A 26,673-nucleotide genomic window follows, 5' to 3' on the forward strand; every position below is an offset into this window, starting at 1 on the left:
CTGCTTTTTTTTTTTTTTTTTTTTTCAAATGAGAGAAGAAAGTGAAGGTTCAAATCAAAGACATAGAAGTTAGAAGAAAGAATTAATGGATACCAAAGATAGGAGAATTTGTAAAAGACTGATGATAGGAATATGATGGCAACAATGTTTTATGGTATTGGCCATTATCTCTTTTCAACTATCCACTCAAAAATTAAAAAATAGAAAGAAAATAATCAAGTAATAAATATTATTATTTAATTAAAAAGTTTAGATGTTGATTTAAACAAACCTTGTGTTATTTCATCATTAAAATGTGACAACTTTTAACAATTTTTTAATGGTGTTAAAACCTCATTAACTATCAACATAATTTTACCAACTACATATTTAAATATAATTAATTATAATTCTTAAATATTTAAATTTATATATAATTAATCATATTCACATTTGTTGTTGATAAAATAATATATTGCTACTAAAGTAAGACATATAATACATTTTTTTAAATAAAGATTTAAGATTTAAGATTTAAATATTCAACTTAACAATTGTAGCAGCATTGCCAATTAAACTAAATTCTACAAACATGACATTTAATAACAACATTTTTAAACACTTAAATAATTGTGATTAATATTATACAAATTTAGTTGTACAAGAGTTATTTTTGGATAAAAGTATTTATTATTATTATAATATTAAAATAGAAAGAAGAGAAGAGAAGCAAAAAGGTTGGGTTCCACTGAGCAGAAATGACTGCTTTTTTCACAACTTTGTTTTGCTTTGTAGTTGTGTTCACATATCCCTATCCATCCATCCGTGCCACTAGACAACTTCTACACGTTATTAACTCTGTGCCTTCTTCACTGTTTCTGTAACTTGTATAGCTGTACTTTTTTTTGACATAAATGCCCCTGCATGGAATCACAATTTCAATAAAAGCATAAGCTTTTTCTCAAACAAAGAAAGAATGGCATTAGATACCCCTTACTTTTCCTAAATTGCCATGAGACACAGGGTCAAATAACTCAAAGTAGGTAGGGAGGTAATAATAACATTGCCATATTTCATCTATTCATGCTTGCTGCTATTCTCTCAAGGTGTTACTATCTTCATTTTTTTTTATACTTCTATCTTTTTTAAATAGTTTTAATTGATAACCACTTGTTAGTTTAATAAAATTTTATATATTTATCTAATTATATTTTATCACATAAATATTTTTAAAGATATTTTGGAAAATAATAGGGTAATGTGACATAATAATTATATTGATAAAATATAATTTAATATGAATTTAAATAAATTTTTAGTCTTTATAAAAGAAATTATTAATTTTTTAATTTCTTTAAATTTTTACCTTTTTCTCACTGGTATCTGATTTTAAATAATTTTATTCATTCTTCGAATTTTTGAATGATTTTTTTCAGTAATGTTTATGATATGTTTGATAACTTTCTTTTAAAAATTTAAAATTTTTTAATAACAAATATGAATTTTTAAGATTTTACATCTTAAAAATTTATATTTAATAATCAATTTTTTAACAAAAAACTAAATTTTTGTGCAAAATTATAAAATAATATTCTAAATATTACTGAAAATAAATTATTCAAAAAGTTAAGTAATACACAATAGTTTATTTAAACTTATAAATAAAAAATGAAAATGAAAAATTTAGAGGACTAAAAGTATAGGTGAAATTTTTATAAGAACTAAAAATAAAATAGTAAAATTTTATAGGGATTAAAAATTTATTTAACTTTTGAATTTATGTATAAATTTTTTTTATACTAATGAAAATGAATTAGTATATGTTTGATTTTAATTTTGAATGCATCAAAATTAGTTTTAATATATTTGAATGTTAATTACGAAGTCTCGAATCTGAATCAGAAAAATAATATTCAGTATAACAATATCATCGTTTATCAGTTAAATTAAATCTTACAGAATTATTATTCTTGACTTTAAACATGATTTTTATATTTTATTTTATTTTTTTAATTCACTTTTATATAAATATATTTAAATGAAAATAAAATCACTTTCAATTATTTTTAACTGAAATTAATTTTTAACTCCGCGCGCATTGTTCCGTCTACCCTTCCGCATTCTGCCTACTCAGCAGAATTCAGCAAAATTGAACAGGTCCTATTATGTATATTTTTCTTTGAAAAAGCCAATTCAATTCTGTAATTATTAATAGTTTCATCATGGAGACAAATTTGACACTTTATGGGGAACTTCTTTGTGTTTTGTTAGGTTTCACTTTTTGCTTATGGAAAAGAAAGGTCGATACTATTTTTTTCAAAATAAAAAATAAAAAATACTATTTGTGTAGTTAATAATTTGCACACCAGGTAGCAGAGGAGAAAAAAGTGCTACCAAGCCAAGGCAGAGAGATATTATTATACATACTAATGATTGTTGGTAAAATAAAATGTCACTAGTGCAACAATGACAACATAGTATTGGCAAACACCTAGCTCTATCGAATCTAGGATAGTTACTAACTAGGTAGGGTATTCTAATTTGTTTATTATCACATTATAAGATTGTGTTATTTTATTTGTATCACATTTTATTCGCAAACACATCATAAATCTACATCGTAGGAGCCAATTTTTTCTTAATTATAAAAAACAAATATAATCATAATACGCAATTTAGTATGTGGTAGTAAATTAAGTGAGAGCTTGAGGGGCAAGATTGGCAGTGATTTGGATTGGGCAGATCAACATCTAATTAGTGAGATCAGCATCTAATAACAGTAAATTAGAGAGAAAAATTATATAACATTATATGCGGTCACAGTTATCTCAATGCACACAATTATATGCATTTTGATTTTTCGACTCAAATTAGGCCATTTAAAATTTAAATTTACAAAAATTAAAAACTACTTTAAAATTTGAATTGATGTGTGAATATCTTATCCAAATAAATTCCAAAGAAAAAGTGGCACTTTTATGGGGATGGGAAGGGTTGTGACCTGTAAGAAAGTAAATTAGGTATTATGAATTCATATTTTAGGTATAATAACTTACTAATTTTAAATATTAAAAAAATTGAATTAATAAAAATTAATATATCAAGTTTAAATTTTAAATTAAATATCAATTTTTTTATATTTAATATCAGAACAGTAATAATTAAAAAATTAAAGACTATACTAAAAACTGTTTTGCACTTATATCCAATAAAAACTAATTATTTGGTAATATCATCTCAATTTTTTATAATTATTTAAAACTAATGATATAACATAAAGATATAGTATTTTTAATTAAATATTAATATAAAATTATTTTATATTGACTGTACATATTCATTTCACTAAAAAAATAAATTGAATGATAAAATTATTGACACAATGTAACCACGTTTTAGTCGCTCTTTTTGCAACAAGATCCCAAATGACATAACGTGTTCATGTTGTGAACATCGGTGATGATCTTAGCATGGCAGTGCGGGGACAAGAAACTAAGTTAATTTGGTGTGATTAGGCATTTGATATATAAAATAAGATAAAGGTTAAAAGTGGTTAGACCACTTGTTAAATAAATTTAATATTTTAAAATTTGTATAACAAATATTTTAAATTATAAAAAGTAATTTTTTTTATATAAAACATTTATTTTATTTTATTTTTTATTGCTTTCAAAATAGAATTTGTTCGATTTTTATAAGCTACTTGAGGATCATTGAAACTCACGGGGTACTATACTATGTTCTTTTTTGTTTCTGAATGCTAATTGTAGTAAATTTAGAAAACCCGTTGTAACAAGGGAAAAAATAATTATGGATGCCACCCCAACAAACAACCCTAGACATGACCCTTCTTTTTGGTGCTGTCCTTCTAACAATAAACCACGTCAGCTCTCTCAGTTATGTCTGTGTCCACAGTCCACTGCAAAGTATGCCCTTTCTACAATGTGTAAATTCCTTCATTTGTGCGACCTCTCCTAGTTGGCTTATGACACATGATTGGACACGCCAGAGAGATGGGTTACCGAATCACCAATTAAAATTATAAACGTAGAAATACATTTTACTCCTTTACTACTTTAAGACCTTTATTTTTTATTTTTTTTTATTTTTTTTTAAATTTGATCATTTAATTTATATATTATTTTGTATTATTAGTCTTTAAATTATTTTTAAATTGTGCATATGATCTTTTATGTTGAACAATTTTCTTAAATTATTGTTATAAAATATTAAGATTAAATTAAATTATCGCAATAAATTTATTATTCAAATTATTTTGTAAGAGAATGAAATTAATGACATTAATTATGTGAATAATCGTTATTACTAAGTTTTTAGTACTTTATACATGTCTAAAATGTTGTAGAAAAAATAAATAAAAAATATATTTCATTTAAAAATTTTGATTAATCTATTCTGAAGTAGAATGATGGACATATTATTTTTAAAATTGATGGTTGTTTTAATGATAAGATATTTTCAATAGTCAGTTGTTGGTTGTTGATAATAAGGCAAACAAGTAATGATGTAAAAAAAATGTAATATAATAAAACATTTGCTCTATTGTTTGGATATTTTATTATCAAATGAATAATAAAATAGGATTTAATCTCGTTCCTCCCAAATTGAAAGGGAAGAAAAGTGAAGGTAAGTAATGAAATATGAAAGAATGAATTTCATTATGTTCCACTCTATTTTATTTATTTTTAGCAATATAAACAATGAAACATAAAATTATTCAACTCCACTCTATCTCATATGATCAATCCAAACGTGGCCTAAAAGATTATAAGTGTATTTATGGCAACTATAAACTAAAGACGAGTCGTAACAATTATGGGGAGTTTGAAGCAACAAAGAACCACAAGAGATTTATACACTATATCTCCATTCACAAGAGGCTTTTTCATTAGATATATCAATCATATATCTTATATATTTAACATTTACTTCATTTGTAATCAAATGTAAGATTAATTGCTCACATTTAAATCAAAGAGTCTCATACTCAATTGCGAGTTTCTGACATTCTATCTGTACATCGTCGTTACAATCAATAGAACACGTCTCTTAACTAACCAACATTAAAACTTTCAATACAAGGATCTGGTACACTATGATCCATTTTTGTTCTCCCTAACAAACTGAATCAAGCTATGATACAATTTGTGTAAGTCTAGAGATACGAAAACAATAACGAAATCTATCAAATTAAATTATCTACCATTTATATCAACATTTCAAGTCTAATTTTGCTCGACGAGTAAGGACGCATTGAAAAAAATCAAAGTCATACCTAGATTAAAAATAACTTTCAAAATGAGCTTATATAGTGAAATATTGACTATATAAATTTTTATTAAAATTTATGTGTTAAAATATTATTTTTATTAAAAAATTGAAGAACCATAATTGTATAATTAGAAATAGAGAGATTAAATACAAGGAGTCCAGTGAGGTGATGTGTAGTAATGTAGCGCAATGTATGAATTTTATTGGATATTTAGTGACAATTCATATCTCATTTTTTCAAAGTATAAAATAGTGTATTTGAAAGTTGCCCTCTTGACTTTCTAATTTTTACTGTGGAAACACATTGTAATGCCTCGATTGTGATGCAAACGTGTATCGAAATATAGAATTAGTAAATTTGTATTTAACTTTATATTTCTTTTGTGTTGCGAAGCCTTGCTCTTCGAGTTGTTTAATTAACAATTTAACACCAAATGTTACATAACAACATTTTGACATGCACTATAAGATTTTGACTTATTTTAATATTCTATGTCTCTTGCTTTTTAAGAATGCAATTTAAATTTAGTGTGTATTTAATATTACAATAGAACGTCACCTTGATTTTACAAAAATTAAAATTTATGATTTTTAAAAATCATGACAATTTAATGTGATTATAACAATTCTACCACATCAAACTTGCACTTAGTAAAACAAAAAATATTTTAAATATAGAAAAGACTAATAAATACTTATGAAGTATTTGTAAGTGATTCAATTAATTGTTGACTAAATAAGCTTGTTATTAAGATCCAAAGAGAACAATTTTGATTTTGTTAATAAATGTTGTCTTAAACACTTGTTAATAAACACAATGTAGCACACACAGCACGTGCGGTGGAATGGACAAGCGTTGGCGTCGGCGCAACCGACACTTGACCGCGGTTAACGTTCAGTTGTTGGGAGCATAAATGCATGATACCCTTTGATTATGGCCGCTGAAATTGACTTACAAAACGAGAAAAACCGAAAACAAAACCAACTTTTGATATATTGTTTTTTTCCTTGCTATGTGGAAACATAGACAAGTATGTGAAATGGCCACATTAACAAATTAGGAAGGGAATGAACATCGAACATTGAATTCAACATGTTTGAGAGTTAGAACATAACACGGTTCCACGAGACACTGCCATATCCCACAATCAAATCACAGGGACCTTATGCCACACGTGTCGACCTTACTGCTTCTTGAAGGACACCAAAATCCACATGCAAACTGACAGTGATTACTCCCTCACATTCCAAATTAATTAAAAAAATTATAAAGAAAATTTTAGGGTGACACTGATAAAGTCTAAAACACTGAAAACATTTAACCTCAATTAGAATTTATAAAAGAGATTTGTTATAAAAAAAAGTGAGAGTGTCAACTATTTGGTAAAATAACTACAAACTTCATTCATTCCTATATATAAGATCACTTTGAGAAATTGCTTTCTCCCCTTTTATAAGATCATGTTGAATTTTCACCCACATTAATTATTCTTTTACTAACATACATCTAATTAATTTACTATCTCTAAGAAGGAAAACCACATTCAACCACCGTTTCATTGTGAATATGGACGCTATAGCTGAAATCCGTATCAGATCAATGACATAATTTGTGGAAAATGAAGGTCTAAGCCACACAAGACGGTTAACATACCCTTTAATTCATTAGCGTTGATTGGAGAATAATATTCCAGTACACAAATAAGTCTCGTGTTGCTTAACAATAAAAGTTAAGAGTACTTTATAAACAACACTCACACTCCTCTATCCATTGAGGCGTCTTTTACTAAGAGCAAAGTTGTGAAAATTTATGACAAAACTCTAAAGTGAACAATATATAGGAAATGTGGTTTGAGATCACAATGACGTCTAATATTTAACTTATTCATAATTGTGTGAAACGACCACTCACTTTGAATTTCAAGAATCATTTATTTAAGTGTTAGTTCATTAATTCACTTGAGCATGCTCTCCCACAAAAGCCAAACTATAACTCTATTATAACTTGTTCTGAATTTCGAGGGAACACGAGAACAAAAATAAACTAATGATTTTGAACCATCAATAGATTGAGACAATACTTCTCTATTTAAAATTTTAAGTCATTAAAAATATACATCATATCTCTTATATATTTAATATTTAATTCATTCATAAAAAATATATGACTAATAGCTAGTATTACTCCAACTTAAATTTCAACGCTTAGTTTTTTTCTTTTTACTGTTGACAAAATACATAACAGAAATTTAGAAACAAAAATCCTCATACTTCATATATTTTGTTTTTGAACTCACACTCCTATATGGATGTACACTTACCCCTATTCTCATTTTTGTGTAGGAGTAGAGAGAAATCCACACAAATGTATTTGTCAACATTTTTATTGATTTACACAAATATACAAACAATATATCTAATAACAAAATTCATTTTTCATTAATACAAAAAACTATTTTTGAAAAACTAATTAAACATATCTTAGAATCTTTTATCTTTCCTTTTTCCCTTATCAACATTGCACGTTACAAAGAGTCCATACCTGCAAAGCCTTTCGCAGGGCACAACTTTAAAATAAAAATGATATGCAAACCATGGTTGTTTCAATGTTGCATCTATAAAAGACTAGTCGAGAAAAAAAAAAAATGTTAACAAATGTCTAACGATATTCTGTAAAAAAAAAAAGTGTTTAAGAATATTTGTAAAAATATTAAAAGTGAAAATACAAATTTTAAAAATAGTACATTGAATGTAGGGGTGAGAATAGGTCAGGTCATACCAGACTTTGAAAGACCTAAACCTGACCTACAATTAATTTAAATGTTCTACTCATACCACATGATACTCTCCAGATACCAATATCAATGTACATATCTATATATATTAAACAAAAAATAATTTTTATAACAAAATAATTTTAAAAAAAAAAATCTGAAACAACATCATTTAAACTCTAAAAAATAATTTTGGATTTTAAAGAATAGATTTTTTTCTGAAACAAACGCACCCATTATTAACTCTCAAACAAATATAGAACGTGATTGACTAATTGAATTACTACCGAATATGGAACAACTACCAAATATGTAACGGTTATCGAATATTGAATGACTACTGAGTGATTGTCTAATTGATAGAATTTAAAATATAAAATATTATTATTAATATAATAATAAAAAATAACATTATAAATAATAAAATATATATAGGTTGGCTTGTCAGACCTAATAGATTTTTTTATAAGCCTGAGTCTGACCTATTTAAATAAATAGACTTTAAAAGTAGTCTAAATCTAGCCTTTTTATTAAATAGGTCGACCAGACCATAAATAAACCATGCTATAGACCTCTAACGGACGGCCTAACCTATTCTCATCCTTAATTGAATGTTTAAAATCTATATTTAAAGTATTAATACTCAACGATCAAAATTTAATTTTGTAATCACAAAGTACTAAATTAAAATTAGTGTTCCCGTTTCTATACATATGAATTAGTATTTGTGATAGTTTATTTAAACTATAACTTAAGAAATGTCAAAATGTCTTGGTGTAGATCGATGCAAAGTAAAGTTAAATTTATAGTTTTAAATTGCAATCTTGTTAGATCTCATTCCTATCACATTGTCTAGTTGTGCTGTAATTTTTGATAATGTAGAAAATTGTGATAAATATTATTGATACAAACTCAATTATAATTATATTATAATCATACACATATAAAAGATCTTAGCATTTGTTGAACTCAGTTTATGTGAAACAAAAATATTAGCTTAGGGTGAATCAACATTAGGTGGATATTCCACCGCAATTTCAAACAAGTGCAAAACTTTTTAAAAAGTGTGGTTAAAGACTTTAAGCATAATTAAGATGTGAAGTATATGAATTGACCAGGTTAAAGTTGGGATGTATGTGTAAACCTGCTGGTGATTATTGACGGGGTCTAAAAAAATTAAAAATAAAATAAAATTAGCAAAAAGCATATAAAAAGTTCCCTTAATCCTCCCCAAAAGGGTCATGTCATTGACCAAAGAAGCATCCAGGTGTAAGTAAAATCCCTAAACAAGCAAAACGGCCAGCTTGGTTACATTGAAAAAATAGTAATTTAATTGTTTGGTTACCGTATAGGACAAAACATATTGGACAATGGGTGTCAACATTATTGATGAGCTTTATTAACATTAGTGCATTGCAAACTGGCTCTAGATGTTGATGTTTCAAAGCTGAAACCATCAGCACAAAATTATTAAACTCTCTCTTAACCTCTTTTTCTATCTCATTATTATTTTATTTATTAAAAAAACAATAGTAACATCATGTATTAGGCCTATGCTAAAATAATTACAAATTTTGTGACCAAGACTTTAAACAGCAAAGCAATAACCACGAAAGTCCTAATCTTACACAAACTCAAGTTAAGGTTATTAATTATATCCTCCAATTTTGAACAACAAGGTACTTCCCTTTTAGTGGTTAAAGTAAACTGGTCTTACGTGTAAAATTAGGCACGGAATTGAAGTGGCCCAACTTTTACTTCTTACTTTTTCCATTTTAAATTATAAGCTTTTTTTTTCTTTCTTTCTAGTTCTATTGATGTATTTTTTCTATATTATTAATAAATGATAATTTTATAAAGTAATTTTTAATTGTTCAAAACAAAATTAACTGTATTTCTTAATTTATATAAAATTGACAAAATGATTTATAATTTGAGAGAGATAAAGTAATATGGTGACAAGTGATTATGTGCACTCACGGCTTGCCTTTTAAAGTTTACTATTATATTAAATTACTATCATGTATTGGACAGTTGTTTGCTAATCTTACCACTTACCAATAATGAAGTAGTGTTTGGTAAGAATCATGTGATTTCGCAAGCAATTACGAATAATGAAAGTGTTCTTATTTAATTGATCACACTAATTTGTTCTTTTTTAAAGTCTTACTCCATTCATAATTCAGTATGATGTATTCTACCTAGCTACTTACATATTACTCATATCTTATCCGTCAAAATAATGGAAAATACTACCTATTAATTGTTTGATTTAATTGCAGTTTTGGTCTCTTTGTTTTAGCGAAATCGCGAAAGTAGTATATTTATTTTATTTATTTTCAATTTTGATCTCCAAACAGAATTTTGGTCCAAAATTTGATGAAATTTCATTTTTTTAAGTCACACCATATCATTTATAATCATAGATTTCAGGTACAATTATTGTACCACGAGATCTTGATGCATTGTGTGACTTAAATAAACGCAAAAAAAAAAAATAAAACTTCATCAATGGAATTAATGTTGACAAAAACATCAACAATTCCACCGATTAATTTTGAATTATATAATAATCTTTAGATTTTTATTGCTGCAAAATTATTAATAATATATTCTTGATTAAAATTTGGAAAAAAAATATTTTCAATGGAAATACAGACAAAATATTTAATTTATTTGACGATATTATAAATAATAAATAATACAAATTTTATAGGATATATAAAAAATTAGGCCCATTATGATTCAAAAATTTGACTCAAACTTATAACGGATAATCAATATTTTTTTAATTGAGTAATTATAAATGTGCTATTTTTAATTACACACAAGTCTAAGAAATATTTAAAAAAAATATCTAATTTAATAATATTAATATTTTTTAATTGAATTAATGTTTAAAAATAACTTAAAAAATATTTTAAGTGTTATTAAATTGAAAAGTGAATTGACACATTTGACCGGTCTAGTTTATTTTATAGAATATAATTGAGTGGATGGTGGTGGTACATGTGAACCAACCTCCTCCAACAATGAAAGAGCAATAAACCGGACCAACCCACCAAAAACAAAACGGTCCCTAAATTCATTTTGGTGCCTTAAAAAATGGGGCTCTGTGTGACTACCCTTATGCCCTCAAAGTCACCCGTAATAAAACTCAAAATGGATGGGATATATATATATATAGTAACACTAATGATTATTACAATTGTCTCCAAAATAAATTTAATTTTGTCCATTAGAATTACACTAAATATCTATTGTTATGATATCTTATTGTATTTAAAATATTATTTTAATTGTAGTATGGATAATTTTGAATTTTATTAATGTGTTGATTGAAGTACTAAGTTAAGGTATTTTATATATATATATATATAATAGCAATGAAAAATTTAATTAATTAAAATATACATGAATTTTACTAAATAGAATCCACATATTTTGATAAAATATATCTCCAATGTAAGGTAGAAAAGTCTTTTAGACTCATCTAACCTTCAATCTTTCTGATATTTCTTTAGTTACCACTCCACCTATTAATATTTTTAGTTGTACCTCTTATTAACAATGAAAAGAGGAAGAAGAGAGACAATCACTCTAAGGTTTCATAACATAGAATGAATCAAAAACTTCAGTTGATAGGGTTACAATGAGTATATATATAAAAAAAAACATAAATGTCTAAAATACCCTTACTACTAATATATAATAACATTATCTAACATCTCCCCTCAAACTCACGATGCGTTAACATGGAGCATCGATAGTTTGTCAACTAAAAAATGAAAATGTTCAATGGAATGCATCTTTGTGAACAAATCAGCAATCTTTAAAGAATAAGAGACAAACGGTAGAGTAATGGTTTCATGCTGAAGATGATGACAAGTTTTGATCTTGTATGCCCAACGAGACCCAATAGCACGTTTTCCAGGAGGAAGAGGTATTAATTCCCAAGTATTGGTTTTGTGCAATGCAGATAGTTCTTCTGCCACAGCCTGCTGCCAAAGAGGATCAAGAACAACTTCTTTATAGGAAGAGGACTCAGACAAAGTTGACGAGAGGGGTAACGAAGAGGATCAACAATCGCATGAGGTGGTTGGACAGCCGGGGGGGACAAGAGTGATGTCACCAAAGAAGAAGTAACAATCAAATAGAAGAACCAACAAAGAGAGAAGCAACGAAAGAAGAAGCATAAGCCAAAGAGAGGATCATTAGCTATACCAAACAATCACAACAAAAGAGAGAAACCAAACCAACAAAAAATCATATCAAACCAAACTAATTCAAACCAAACTAAACTACACCAAACCAAACTAAACAAAGAAAGAAGCAATCAAATAGATGAACCACATGAGAGAAGAGCAAAAAAATAGAACAATCAATATGGAGAGAAACAACAAAGCAAATCATTAGAGAGAGGAGCAATCAGACAGAAGAAGCAACAGAGAGAGCGACAACACAGAAGAAAACAACCAAAGAGATAAGAGAGACGAACAATTAAATTACCAACCAAATCAGCAAAGAACCACAACAATTGAAAGCATGTGAACCAAACCAAAATCAACTCCTTAATAATGATCATAAAAAAAAAAAAAAAAAACAGTTTTTTTTGAAGTTGTTCTGCAATATCAGATATTTGGGAAACAGTCTCAGATGAGTATACAGAACCATAACTAGAGCCAATGGTAGAAGAAACATAAACAACAACATTGGACGATGGCCCCCTAAAATTCTTCTTATGTGCTCTCCCTAATTTCGGACAATGTGTTTTCCAGTGTGCTTGAAGAGAATCATCCTTAGCACCAGCCATAACAAATAATGACAGGAAAATACGACAAACACAATCACTGAGACAAAATAAATTAGAGATAATCTGGTGTTGTGCGAGCCCGATTTCTCCCCCATACAGACGTCGTTTCGCCGATCCGACCGTTGAAGACGAAGACCTGAATATTGCGAACCTGCTGTCCAAACATCAGCCCGATCCAACGGTTAACGAATGCGCAATCGATGTTTTTGTGAGACTGATTTAACAAAATCGGGAATAAGGTTATTCTTCTCTTTTCTCTTTTGGTGGTTGCCGTTCCTATCAAAATAATATATCTCTTCTTTATAGTAGATCCCAAAATCAACCAGAGCTTTTTGATACCATATTAACAATGAAAAGAGGAAGAAGAGAGACAACTAGGGTTTCATAACATAAAATGAATCAAAAACTTCAGTTGATAGGGTTACAATGAGTATATATATAAAAGAACAGAAATGTCTAAAATACCCTTACTACTAATATATAATAATATTATCTAAAATACCCTTACTATTAATATTTTTAGTTGTACCTCTATTATTTAACCATATAAATATCAATGTAGCTAATCCATTATCTAAACATGCATTTATTAATTCTTTACAAATAAAACATTTTCTATCAATTCAATTATGAAATCAACTCTATAAAATTTATACTATTAAAAAATCAATTCACAATTCATTATATAATTTTTCAAATTATCTTATATATATATATATATATATAAATAAATAAATTTAGGGTTAAAATATTTTTTTAGTCCCAATAAAATTTCGATCTTTCAATTTGAATCCTATAAAATAAAGATATATTTTTTAGTCCCTATAAAATTATTCAGCAATTATTTTTAATCCCTATTGAAAAATATGTTTAATTGTCTTTTAACTTATAATTTTTTTAATAATTTTTTGCAATAATATTTATAACATTATAAAAAGATCATCCACAAAATTTTAGAATTTTTTAACTTTAAATGAATTAAATGAGTTTTTTTAAATATTAAAATATCAAAATAAACACAATGAAAATACGGACTTATAAATTGAATTTTAAGCTCATTTTTTGTAGAGGAACTTTTTATATATCATAAATATGTATGAAAATTTTTATTAAAAAATATATGTTGTCTTAATAACAGGAGCTAAAACTGTATCTATGGTATTTTGTAGAGACTAAAAAAAAATTATTTGAATTTTACAATAACTAAAATTGAAACGTTGAAATTTTATAGAGACTAAAAATATATTTCACCTAAAATTTAATCGAGTTTATGAAATTTATCATCATTAATTTTTTTTTAAATCATTTATAAAATGTTATTGAAAGTGCATGTGACCGATTGCTGGTGTATTTTTACTTGAATTCTAAATTGTGTACATCTTAATTAAGTTTGATTAGGAAGTTACAACTTTAATTATGTTAATGTACTTTTAGCTGTATAGCTTACTAGTTTATTCCTTAAAAAAGAAAAAGTGTTTTAGCCACTCTATTACTACATAGACATATATTTTTAATGCACATATCTGATCTACTACTTATTTCAAGAATAACTATTATCACAGCTATTATAATTATTATAACTTTATAATAATTTATAGACAATAAATTTCATGAATACAATTATCAAATTTATAAATAAATAAAAAAGATTGCATCAATCAATTTTATAAACTTTTGTAAAATTGAATTCGATATAACTTTAATTTAAAATATATGTAAATATCAGCTATATAATTAGATCCCAAATAAAGATAAAATTAATATGTCCGAAAAAACAAGATGCAATATTGACAAAAGAACAATCTTAAAGACAGACAAATGTGTGAACTTAAGACTATGAATGCATTTTGAAGATAACATAACTAATGACAAAAGAACAATTTGAAAGACAAATGTGAGCTTAAGAGGGTGCCCACTTCCACGTTGGTTTGTGAATGTGTCGTTTGTGGTGTTGCTGCCTAATTAAGTGTCAATTGTTTTCTTCCTTTTATTTGTCTAACAGCAACTTCAAATTGGGATAGTACCTATCCTTTTATTTATATTCCCAGCGAGAGATTGTGACATAGCCTTGTGAGCACTGACCAAATTGGCTTAATTTGGTCCAAAATACAAAACTAGTCTTGTCTCTTTTTTCTGACTCATTCATGCATTCAAGCAATTAGGTTGTAATATTTGGACGTGACCAATTTAAAGCTTACCAGTACGGTTCCACTATGTATTATTGTATGAGATGTATTGTCCATTTACATTTTTTACTATATCATACACACTTCAAATTATTAGTCACAAAAATATGTAAGGAATTGGACATATACATTGTGGCTTCTCTCTCTGGTCCTTTTGTGTTTTATAGAATATCATTGGCAAAAAAAAACTATCTTCATGGTTCTATGATTTGAATTCGCTTGGGATGATTTTTTTACAAATAAATCACAAAAGCTAAAATTTTAACTTAGAAAAATTAACCATATACTAAATTAGTTGATTGAAATTGTTAATCCAATTTTTTTAATTCAATGTATTATAGTTAGAATAAAGAGATAAATTTTATCCTTTTAGATTTAATGGACGCCAAAGCTTTTTCATTGTACATCAGTAGGGGATTCAAACACATGATTTGGATTCTCTAGAATACTTGTACCATGTAATAGTTGTGTGGATTATTAGATCTTGAGAGAGAAATTTTATTTCTCTAAATCTAATAGTCCTCCTAGCTATGCACTGCACAATTAGTGAACATATAAATTAGTCTATGAAATTATAAATATTGGTTAAATTAGTTGTCGAATTTTGTAAATTACCAAATACATTCTTGAAATTGTAAAATATCAATCAAAATAATTTTTATGTAAATTTTTGTTGTTAGATATTTTGACGTGACTCTCATATTTGAATATGTGGCTTATTTACGTTGATCACACATCAATGTCATATTTTTAAAGACAAATTTGTATGAACTAATTATGAAAAAATTAATCTATAAAATATTTAAATTTCATTAGAAAGGCGATTCACGTTGTGATGAAAATAATACGAAATCAACATGGAGTAGTCAAATATTCAATTAATATGTCATATCATAATTTTTTACGATAAAAATTTAAATATAAATTATTTTAATTATTATTTTATGATTTTAAAAATATATTTATTAATTTATAAAATTCAAAAATTAATATAACTAATACTTTATGATCAAGTTCTATCGGACAATTACCGAAGAACGGATACAACACACTTTAAATTTAGGTAGCCGCGTGCGGCAACGACTGTGCCGTTATATCTAAAAGAAACAATTAAGTTGATTTCATTCATATCGGATACAAACCGAGTAAAAAAAAGATTTATATTAGTTTAGGTATTAATTTTAAGTCATTTAAATCATCACATCGTCGGAACTCAACTATAAACTATTATGTTTTTATAAATATTTTTTATTTTCTTTTACATTATAATAATAGGGTCATTAGTGTATATACATATATTGTTAATTATTTGTTATTTTCAATTGTATTTTATTTTATTTTTTTATGTAAAATAAATCTAAAAGGTTTGGTAAATTTTTTAGATATCTTAAAAAATAAATTTCTTAATATTTGAAAATGTTAATCTAATTAAGTCTATCATACCATATTTTTCATCGATTTAATTTGATCTTGTCATTTGTTAGAGGTGGATAATTTGTTCATATATATATATATATCAAATTATGAGTCTTTTTCATGAAATATTTTTAGTATGTAAATCAAAAATACTCAACTATACTATATTGATGAAGCAAAGTTACTTACCCTATGTTTAGTTTGGCGGTGATGACTTATCTAAATTTATGCATTTTTTTTAATATTTTCTATTAGATTCTAGTTTGTGGTAATATAAAAAATATATTAAATTTTAATTCTCGATAATGTATTTAACGGTGGAAAATCAAACACATAACTAATATAAAAGAATTATATCATGCACCCTCACACATAAATCTGTCATCCCTCAAGACACATAAAAATACAATTTTATCCTTTTAACCATTTATAATAAGTTTTAAAATTGATAGTTTCAGAAGTTTTAAATTTTATAAATAAGGATTACATTTCGAAAATTTAGAAAATTTCTAAATTTCCCAAATATAGAAAGTTACGAAATGTTAATATTTCGAAAATTTTGAATTGTTTGAAAGTTTTAAAAATTCTAGAAATTGTCATTTTGAAACTTTGAAATTTTTTCAATATTTTAGAAAGAGGTGAAAAAATAAGAAGTTAAAAAAATTATATATTTTATAAAGAATAAAATTATATTTTTACGTTGAGTGAAGGAGAAGATACCAAGATTCAGAGTATAATCCTCAACGAATAATTTGATCAATCTTAGGCTCCAGGTTTTTTGGCCCATTTTTGGTCTCTATTGGCTGTTGGGTATAGGATTATATCTGGGCTAGTAGGCTGTGTTGAACGATGGTAACACTAATAGAAGAACTGAATTTCATACCTCCACATTTTAACCCTTTCTCCTATATTTTATTAGTATTTATATAAACTTTCAAAAATATGTAAAAATACAAAAAATTTAAACAAAAGTTTTTGTATTCCACATTTATATTTTTTTACATCTATAAATTTAGTATTTGAAATTTTTGACATATAAAATATTTTCTCAATCTTTTTTAGATATAAGAAATTTTGAAACATGATTTTTTTTAAGTTGATTTACTTACTTGAAATTTCTTTTCAAAATTTTTTAATGTGTAAGTTTTTATACTAAAAGTTTCATTTTCAAAATTTTTAATGTGTAATTGTTTTTACATACTAGAAATTTAAAAATTTTAATATGTTAATTTATAAATCAGACTTTTGGAAAACAAAATTTTATATAAAAAATTTCGTATTTATTTAAAGTAAAAAATTAATTGAAAAATTTTCAATGATAAAGATAAAAATAATAGAGATAAAATTAGATTTTTCAATAACTATAATAACTATAGGAGTAGAATCAAAGTACCAGGATATAAAATCCAATTTTCCTATAACAAAGTTTCTTTTCCTATTATACATATAAAAAAAATACACAAGTCTGGAAGTTTAATCCAAACGAGAAAAAAAAAATGATGTTTTTGTACAAAAGTACATTTCAGACGGCATAAAATTGTTTTTTATTTCTTCAAAAATTACTTCCAAAGTGCATTTGGAGGTAGGAAAAATAACCCCCTCACTGTAATAGCTGTATCCGAGGAGTTTTGTTTTATTTCTATTAAAATATTGAAAGCAAGTCTGATCAGTTACTTCAATTTTTCCGTATTAAGTATAATGCAAATCATTACTACTATCTTTTTTTTTACGATAACAAATCATTAGTATCGTCTAAATTATCCTTAAGTAAATGGTATGTTAACTCCATATCCTTTTAATTATTCCCTTATCTCTACATTCTTTCCAAACTACTTAATTTACCATTTTTCTTAAAAAAATTGTCCAACTCCATCAAATTTAATTTGTATTTCGAAAAATTCAATATTATGTTTTCAAAATACAAATATATTCTAAAAAGTTAATTTAATATATTTAAAAAAATTAAATTAAGTTTGCCTTGTGATGAAAACAAATTTTAAACTGTCTCAAAAAAAATCTTCCTTTCAAGCTTGTCGGTATACATGTTTTAATTTCTTTATTAAAAAAGAAAAGATAAAATGGGGTTGTAATTAAAATGTAGGGTAGGATGATAAAATTAGGGTACAAGGTAAAATATTCAGAATCATGAAGCATCGAACCACCAACGTACTACTAGGGCCTTAAGTCTTGCTGAATGGACCCCAGAAGAGTGGGAATTTGGTTTCAATAACTTTCAGCATAAAAGATCTGTTTTCTATTCGAATTTGACAATCAAAGTTACTCCTCAAACTATTCATTAATAATTACATGGAAATAATAAAAATTAAAACGGTAACTTTTTTCATCTAAAAATATAAGTTGTCGGAATAAAGACTAATTATGGATCTCTCTTGGCCCTCCCCCAAAGAACATATATGGTATAAGCACAATAAGAAAACCATTCAGTTACACAGTACAGAAAGAAATTGCAGTTTTATATCACCTTTTACCAAGATGTTAGAGAATGAGGCATAAGTCGTTTGTAACATGAAACCAAAGTAATGTTTACATGCTTGCGAGCATGAAGAAACGCGAATCACCACAAACCCAAATTATTTTTCATCTACTCTGTTAAACCAGCGATGATCATCATGATCGGGTACAACAACACCAAAAACCAAGAAATAGCAAGGAACCACAAGACTGAAGGGGGGAAATGCCAGGCCATTGCTGTAAGATTAAAGGAAAAATCAAGCCACGGCAGTCAGGCATGGGTGAAATGCAGTACCACATGCTATCCACTGCCGTTTCTTCCCATGCGGCACCACACACCCGGGAACCTTCAGCCACTCCTTACTTGCTATGTTGTAAGTAACCAACCGATTCATTTGTTTTGATCTCAAGGACAACATGAGCAAGCCTTTGTTTCCCAGGCAAGTCATTCTAACGTGCTTACCATAAAAGTCCAAGCACCATATGTTTGGCATTCTGTCTACCTCCTTCCACAAGAGTGTCATTTTCTGCAGCTCCCATATGCATACACACGTGGCTGCATTCTTTGTGAGCAATCCCACAAGCATGATCTGGCCATCATACTCGGCCAGAGTGTGGTCAGTAAGATGCAGTGGCGCTGGGATTATGTACTGTTTCCATACCCCTGTTGCCATATCATAGGAAACAACCCCTTCTGGATTTGAACGCATGAAGTAAAGTGCACTGTCAATAGAGACAGCTTGTGACCTAAAGTTAAGGGACAATGGCATCTTTATTATACTTCCAGGCATGTTTCCTGGACGACTCCAAGAGTTTTTCACCGAGTCATAAACTTCATATGCTCCATCACAACCCACCCATAGGATCTTGTAGCCTGAACCAATTGAATTTCCATTGACTGTCATTCCTACAGCAACACGAGACCAGACCTTAACTGATCGAGCTGGCAACTCCTTGAAGGATTGAGTCAGCGGGTTACATACATAAAAGTTCCGATGGCCAATGTCAAGAAAGCAAACTAAACCCCCTGCAGAAGCCACTGGCAAAACAATCAACTTGGTGGGCAGTGTTGACATAGACGGATGATGCCACTTTTTCAAAGAAGGGTCATACATGGCTCCTGAATTCACATTTTCATGGGTTATGGTGTAAAACCATGGATTTTCTTGCGGGACTTGGGAACAATGATGAGAAAAGCTTTCAGAAGCCAGCAAGGAATTCCATTGACGGCATACAGAGCGAAAGCGGAAAAATGTGGCAATGGGAAGTCGTGCAATTACAGCTTCAAATAAATCTTCAGGAAAATCTTTCCAGATTTCTTGTTCCATAACTTCACTGGTACCATATCTTCCTGACGATTTGCTCCTGTTTCGTTCTCTTCGAGGCTTCTTAGCAAGTGGAGGCTTTAGAGGCTCCAACATCCTGAAATCATGAGATTTTCCAGCTGCCATTACAAGGCCACAGCAGTCATCTACAGAGCTATCTTCGATGTCAAAGGAGGTCCATCTGCAATGCCACACCAGAAAGGGAAATTGCATGTAAGCTAAAAGGGATCAAAGCAATGACAGGTTAGATGAAACTTCATATTCCAAGGATCAAGAAGACTTTAAAGAACATAAATTCAAGCATGTCTCAAAAATTTGTATATGATAGCCCATATATGTGTAATTATATAACTAATTAATTTACGAGATGGATGTCGATACACTAGGCGACTCCACTTAAAGACAAAGTACATATCCCCATCAGTCCTCTAATCTGATTTCACAAAGGTTCCCTAGGTGCCAAAATTGACATTTTCAAAACCACCGTTATACAAGAAATATAATTTTACATTCCCATATTTGGGTTTGTGTTCAAACCCTTCAAAATCATGTTTGATCGACTCTGACGTGATTTTGGATTTTTGGTATAAATACAAATATTTGGTTACTGTGAAATCAACACTGATTTCACCTCCAAATCTCAATTTGTTTAGAAGTGATAAAAAATTACTTTGGGTTAGATAGAAAAATATACACTAAATTTTACAACAACCTTGGTGTTAGAGAAAAATATCTAAATATAAATCATTTCACTTCAAACTCAATTTTAATCAAGTTTAATCAAAACAACTTTTAGTAACGCTCACCCAAATACACATTTAATATGTAATAAAGAAAATATCTTTATTCACTAGCATCTTTTTCTAGGAGGAGTAAATGGAAAGTGCTACTCAAGAATCCCATGTTCATTTCAATGAGATGAAGTGAAATCCTACTACAATATAGTACCTATAGGGATCTAATTATACTTTGAAAACGAGCATGTTGAACCAGGAGCGATGGTTAGAATGTACAAGTAATAACTCACAACTGCCTCCGATTCATTAAAAGTAACATTCCTTTTTGTGGTGGCAAACATCGTAAATCAGAAGTTTTTAAAGAATATATGTTTGATTTCAATGTTTTATACCAATGGATTGGAAATAAATTAGCCGATCTGCTATATCTCTAAAAACCTTAATTTAAATTTATTAATGTTCCAAAACAAATATTTAAAAACTTCAATAGAAGTTCTAAGAAACATTTGAACATTTTCTCTTCTTTTTCTTTCTTCTTTTTTAAGGAGGATGACTCAACACACTTGAACTTTTCGAAAAAATCACTAAAAGTTCCATTCAATCATATTAACTAGACCACACAAGGAATGTGTGTAAGATGCAAATTGGTAATACAGCACTTTCCTTTTCTAGAAACAATGCACAAAACCCAGGAAATTGCTGCTTATCCAAAAAACTATGCTGTGACACAAACAATGCATAAAATCCAGAAAATTGCTACTTATGGAACATGTCAACTAAAACAAGCAAGATAATCGATGCTCAAATATTAACATACATGATAGTTAAACCAAACAATCAAACAAAAGGACGTAATCTGGCAATGATTTTGGAAAGGATCAAAAGCTGCCAAGCAAGGTTTTTAAAACTCAGTCAATGGCTGCAATTATGGTCGCCGTATCAAGATTTTTTCAGTCTCTGCGACAGCTTTGCAACCACAGTTATTTGCAAGTCAACTGTATGTAACCATAACTTTTCACAATTTAAATGACGGCTTTAAACCTTATTGCCAAGGGAAAGATTACTCTTAATGGAAAGCGAAAAAGGTTGTACAATAGTTCTCTCAAAATCATACAGTATGAAATAATGAAAACTTCTAATTAGCATCCAACATTCAAGTGCACTTCTTATAAAAAAAAAAAGGTGCAAATCTTTCCCTTTCTCTGTTCTTATGTCAAATTCTGCTATAACTCCAAACCCAAACTACCCCAGTAACAAAGGAAATTTAAACCAATAAAACAAGTAAATATTATAAGAATATCAAATACTGAACATGAATTTTTTTTTTAAAAAAAAAAATGGAGGAGGAGAAAGAAATATAGAAAGTGATTGCGTACAAAAATAGAAAGGCAAGCGCGTGAAAGAATTATGGAGCAATAGCAGAGAGAGATTATGAAGAGAGAAATCTTACATAGGAGAGTTTAGGAATTGTTGAATTTTAGGGCTTCCGTGTATTATATTTTATCCCGAAAGCGTGGAATGGAATTAGATGCATAAAAGAATAATCGGAATCAAGAGTTTAAATCCGAAACAGTCACACATTACATAGCAGAAAGAACCTAACTTACCTAACTGGTTAATTCGCTTCAAAGATAAATAAATAAAATAAAATAAAATAAATCAGCAAAATAAAATAAAAAATATAATAAGAAAATAAATAGCAGCAGCGTTGGGTCGCCCAAAAAAAAGGGTAATTTGAGAAATAAAAAATGAAGGAGCGAAAATAGATCTAAAAAAGAGTGAGCTGACCTGGGGTGTTGTTGAAGAAAGATAGTTTGATGAGAAGGTTGAAAAATGAAGGAGGAAGAAGAAGAAGAAGAAGAAGAATGATGATGAGAATCGTAGAGGTGTTGAAGCTGATCGATGAGGTGCTTCAGCATGGCCAGCCCTTCCATGCCCCTCCACCCAAACACAAACACACGATTTCCTTCCTTCCTCTCTAATACTCACTCCACTAGTAGTAATAATAATAATTAATAAAGTAAAGTAAAGTAACTAACTAGTAATAATAACACCTCTTCTTTTTCCCACTTTCTCTTCTCTTATCCTACTACCCTTCCTTGTTTTTCCACGCAACGGGGTTTTGTTTTACTCTTCCTATATACTCCCCCCCGTGCGCTTCTGCTTTTTTTGTTTTTCATTTTCCATCATTACTTTCAACTATCGGATGCTATTATTCCTTCTTTCTTTTATTAGTTTTTTATACTTTTTTTTCTTCAATATCTCTCTCTTTATTCTCCTAAAGTATCTTTTTACAACAGATCAATATTATTCCAAACACTATACATTTTTAAATTCAACATGGTTATATCATCTTAGCTCATTCAATTTTCAACTAATATTCACCATGGTTCTCAAATTATAACGCTGTTCAATTTTTTTAGGAAAAAGTATATATTTTAACCTAAATGATTTGGTCTAATACAAGTGAAAAGATAAATCGTTATGGATTTCAGCCTGTCAATGTCATTCAATCACAATGTCTTTCTCACTTTGAATTAAACTATTATTCTTTTACACTAAATTTTTATTACAAAAAATTCTTTTAATTTTACATTTAAATAAAAATATATTGTATGATGTTTAATTTAAACTGGTCGAATGTATAATTAAACTCAAGTAAGTTGCACTTAAAAATAAATCGTACGAAAAAATTTTATATTTAAATTATAACTGAAACATGACATTATTTTTGTAATACGTAATTGCTCGAAGTATAAATTTATTTAAAATAAATTTGATTCATCTAAAATGAATAATTCATTTAAATAATAAAATGAATTATTGATATTATGTGAACATATATAACTAATCATAAATAATTATAATATCAATCGTTAATTTACTCTATCAATTTTTTACTTTAGATTATTCAAATTTATCCAAAATACTAGGAGTTTGCTTGACAACAAGTGAGGCACATATTGCCCCAAACACCTCATCGTAGCATAACTGAACAATTTTGTTAGAACTTTTTACCGGCATAGAAGCAACGATTGAATAATATTATTAGGAGTTTGTTTTTGGCGTCTCAACACTCGAGTCACAAACAGTTTCTCTAGTTTTAAAGTAAACATTAATCTCCTTAAATTTATTTCAAAGTGACAAACAATTCCCTCTTCTTTAACACCATTATCCCATCATTAATGTATTCACTTTGACCAATAGTTTATCCTCAATAACTAAATAATAACTTTTTGTTTTTGGTAACTTAAATATTAGTCAATGCAATTGTTGAAAATCTTCACCTTAGTGCTTATCATTGAAATTGTTTCCCTCTCTTCATAAGGTATCAAGTTGTGGAATGAGTAATACAATCAGACCCATTCATATAAAGGAGAGATCAAGTTCTAAAATGCAGTCACGTATTGATGTATTGATGCAGAGGCAAGACAAATATTATAAATTAATATATTTTTTTAACATTTTGAAAATAAAAGTCATGTAAGCATAAGAATAATAAAACTCACAATAGGAGGTGACTTTTTTCAATTATGTTAACTTCTATCAATTCAACAACTTCCTCAATATGACCACAGGTAACAAAACGAAAGATGATCACGTGTAATTAGAAGTCTCTCGTTAATAATCAACAGTTACAAATGATACATTATTAATGAAAGTAGAGGTGTTAAATGTGGATTAACGGTGTTAAAGAAAAAGTGGTTATTTGTTACTTTGAGAGAAATTCAAGTGAGATTAATGTTTACTTTAAAACTATTGAGAGTATTTGCGTCTTTTTAAGTAAACTTTAAGGAAGATTAGTGTAATTTTCCCCTCTTTTTAAAGGAAAATGTGCACAAATGTGGTAAGATCACTTGTTAAATATTTAAAGATATAAATGTTATATTAAAAAATATATTAAAAATTGTGTATTCAACTTTTAAAAACTCAAAATTTATTATTTTCAATATAAAATTAATAATTTAGTAAATTTAATAAGTGTCTTTAAGACACTACTTGTTAACATAAGTTTTTTTTTTTTTTAATATAAAATTTAGATCGAGAAGATGGTGTCTCAATTTTCATATATCGATATCAACTATAAAAAATAATTATATAAAATAAGCTACCAGTAAAATAAAATTCCAAGTTTGTAGTGTAAAATATAAACAAATCAAATTAATTATACCATGTTAATAATATTATTTGTGAAATATTCTTCAATTAAACTATATTTTATTTTTTAATAAACTATTTTATTTATATCAAAAAAATTTATAAAAGGTATTTTGAAGGATATAATTATTTTTTTATCTGTTCACAAAAAATTGAGTGAAAATAACTAGTAATTTTAATCAACGTAAATTATTAATATTTTTATTTTAGGATAATGTTTTATTTGTACAACAATTAACTCGTTTCTTTGATAATGTGAGCAACAATACAAGATGGAATCAAATCAAATTAAAAGATTGATTACTAACATACAATTGAGATGTTCGTGCTAACATTTGAGCGATAAGGTTTGCTCATCTCCTAATAAAATTTATCTTAATATGTTTAGAAAATGATTTAAGAAAAAGTTTACATCTACAAAGAATAACAATAAAATCAGAAAGAGGGGTTGAGTATTTTTGAGATGTCATATACTAACTAATTTACAATCTAGTTCAATGGTCACTGTAGAGATGCTCATAGCTCTCAATCAATTAATTAATTGTTTCTTTAGTCTTTAAGATATCGTTGTCAAACCAAAAAATGTAATACAACATACGAAAATGGACATTGGTTGGAGTTTCTATTTGTTATTTGTTAATGTAGGAGATAAGTTTTTTTGTTTAAAAGTTTAAAAACTATATGTTTTAAACATGTATTTAGTCTATAAAAAGATATCCCAAAAAAACATGTAAACAAATAGTTTAAAAAATGTAAGGATCTCATATGTCCACAAAACTGGTAATACATTCTTACAACAACAATGAATAAGTTCATAAAGTTATTAAGTTATATATTCAGAAATATCTCAAATGTATTTAGTAATATTTTGTAAAATAATTTTAAAAAAAAATAATACTCTAGGACACATATCTGAAAATATCCTAAAAATAACAGTATTCACGTATTCCACATGATTACTTTCATAAGTCACTTTGAAATAAACGGATACTGCCGATCATGCATCCGTGTGGGTCCTCTTTTCTATTGTATATATGTTTACAGAAATACCCCTCCAAAACACTCATGCCATTTCCATCTTCCATTCAATGGTCATAAGTGCCACGCAATTGAGTGGGAATCATAAGTACTGATTATGGTTCCTCACGCTTCCCTGTTTTTTTGTTGTTCTTCTTCTTTAATAACATGTCCACATTATTCTTGTTTTTTACTCTTTTTCTTAATTCTCCAATTTTCAAAAGGAAATCAGATTTGATAGTTCAAAACTTTCATGAGAGATAAGTAAAATACGTTTAAAATGATTTCAATTATAAGTCCAATTTTAATTATTTTAAAAATTTATTATTTAAAATTCATTAATCATTTGAGTTTAGCTATTTTATTATTTTTAATAAATATATAATATTGTAACACTAACTCAAAATATATTTTATGGTTAAATAAGTTATATAAGTTAATAATTTTGTAACACTAACTTAAATTTCGGCAAAAAAAAAATCATTTAAAAATATTTATCGACAT

The 26,673-nt window shown here is 27.6% G+C and overlaps 1 protein-coding gene across 2 annotated transcripts; it reads right to left on the minus strand.

Moving 5' to 3' along the window:
- Positions 1 to 18,777: 18,777 nt before the first annotated feature.
- Positions 18,778 to 23,160, minus strand: LOC101504929 (F-box only protein 6). Of its 2 annotated transcripts, none has more exons than XM_004502227.4 (2): positions 22,783 to 23,160; positions 18,778 to 20,438 (listed from the first exon to the last, which is right to left on the minus strand). In XM_004502227.4, the coding sequence occupies exons 1-2, from the start codon at positions 22,926 to 22,928 to the stop codon at positions 19,190 to 19,192; spliced, it is 1,395 nt and encodes a 464-aa protein (XP_004502284.1). In that variant the 5' UTR covers positions 22,929 to 23,160; the 3' UTR covers positions 18,778 to 19,189. The 2 variants fall into 2 exon arrangements, with proteins under 2 accessions (XP_004502284.1, XP_027190409.1); XM_027334608.2 differs by lacking the exon at positions 22,783 to 23,160 and adding an exon at positions 22,445 to 22,724.
- Positions 23,161 to 26,673: the final 3,513 nt, after the last annotated feature.

The sequence above is a fragment of the Cicer arietinum genome, chromosome 5 (assembly GCF_000331145.2).
Source record: "Cicer arietinum cultivar CDC Frontier isolate Library 1 chromosome 5, Cicar.CDCFrontier_v2.0, whole genome shotgun sequence".
Taxonomy (NCBI): Eukaryota; Viridiplantae; Streptophyta; class Magnoliopsida; order Fabales; family Fabaceae; genus Cicer; species Cicer arietinum.

Excerpts from the sequence above, each read along its gene's own strand:
- LOC101504929 (XM_004502227.4), bottom strand. The coding sequence starts at position 22,928 with ATGGAAGGGCTGGCCATGCTGAAGCACCTCATCGATCAGCTTCAACAC. Across the intron at positions 20,439-22,782 it reads TTTCTTCAACAACACCCCAG|ATGGACCTCCTTTGACATCG; the intron begins GTCAGCTCACTC and ends GTGGCATTGCAG.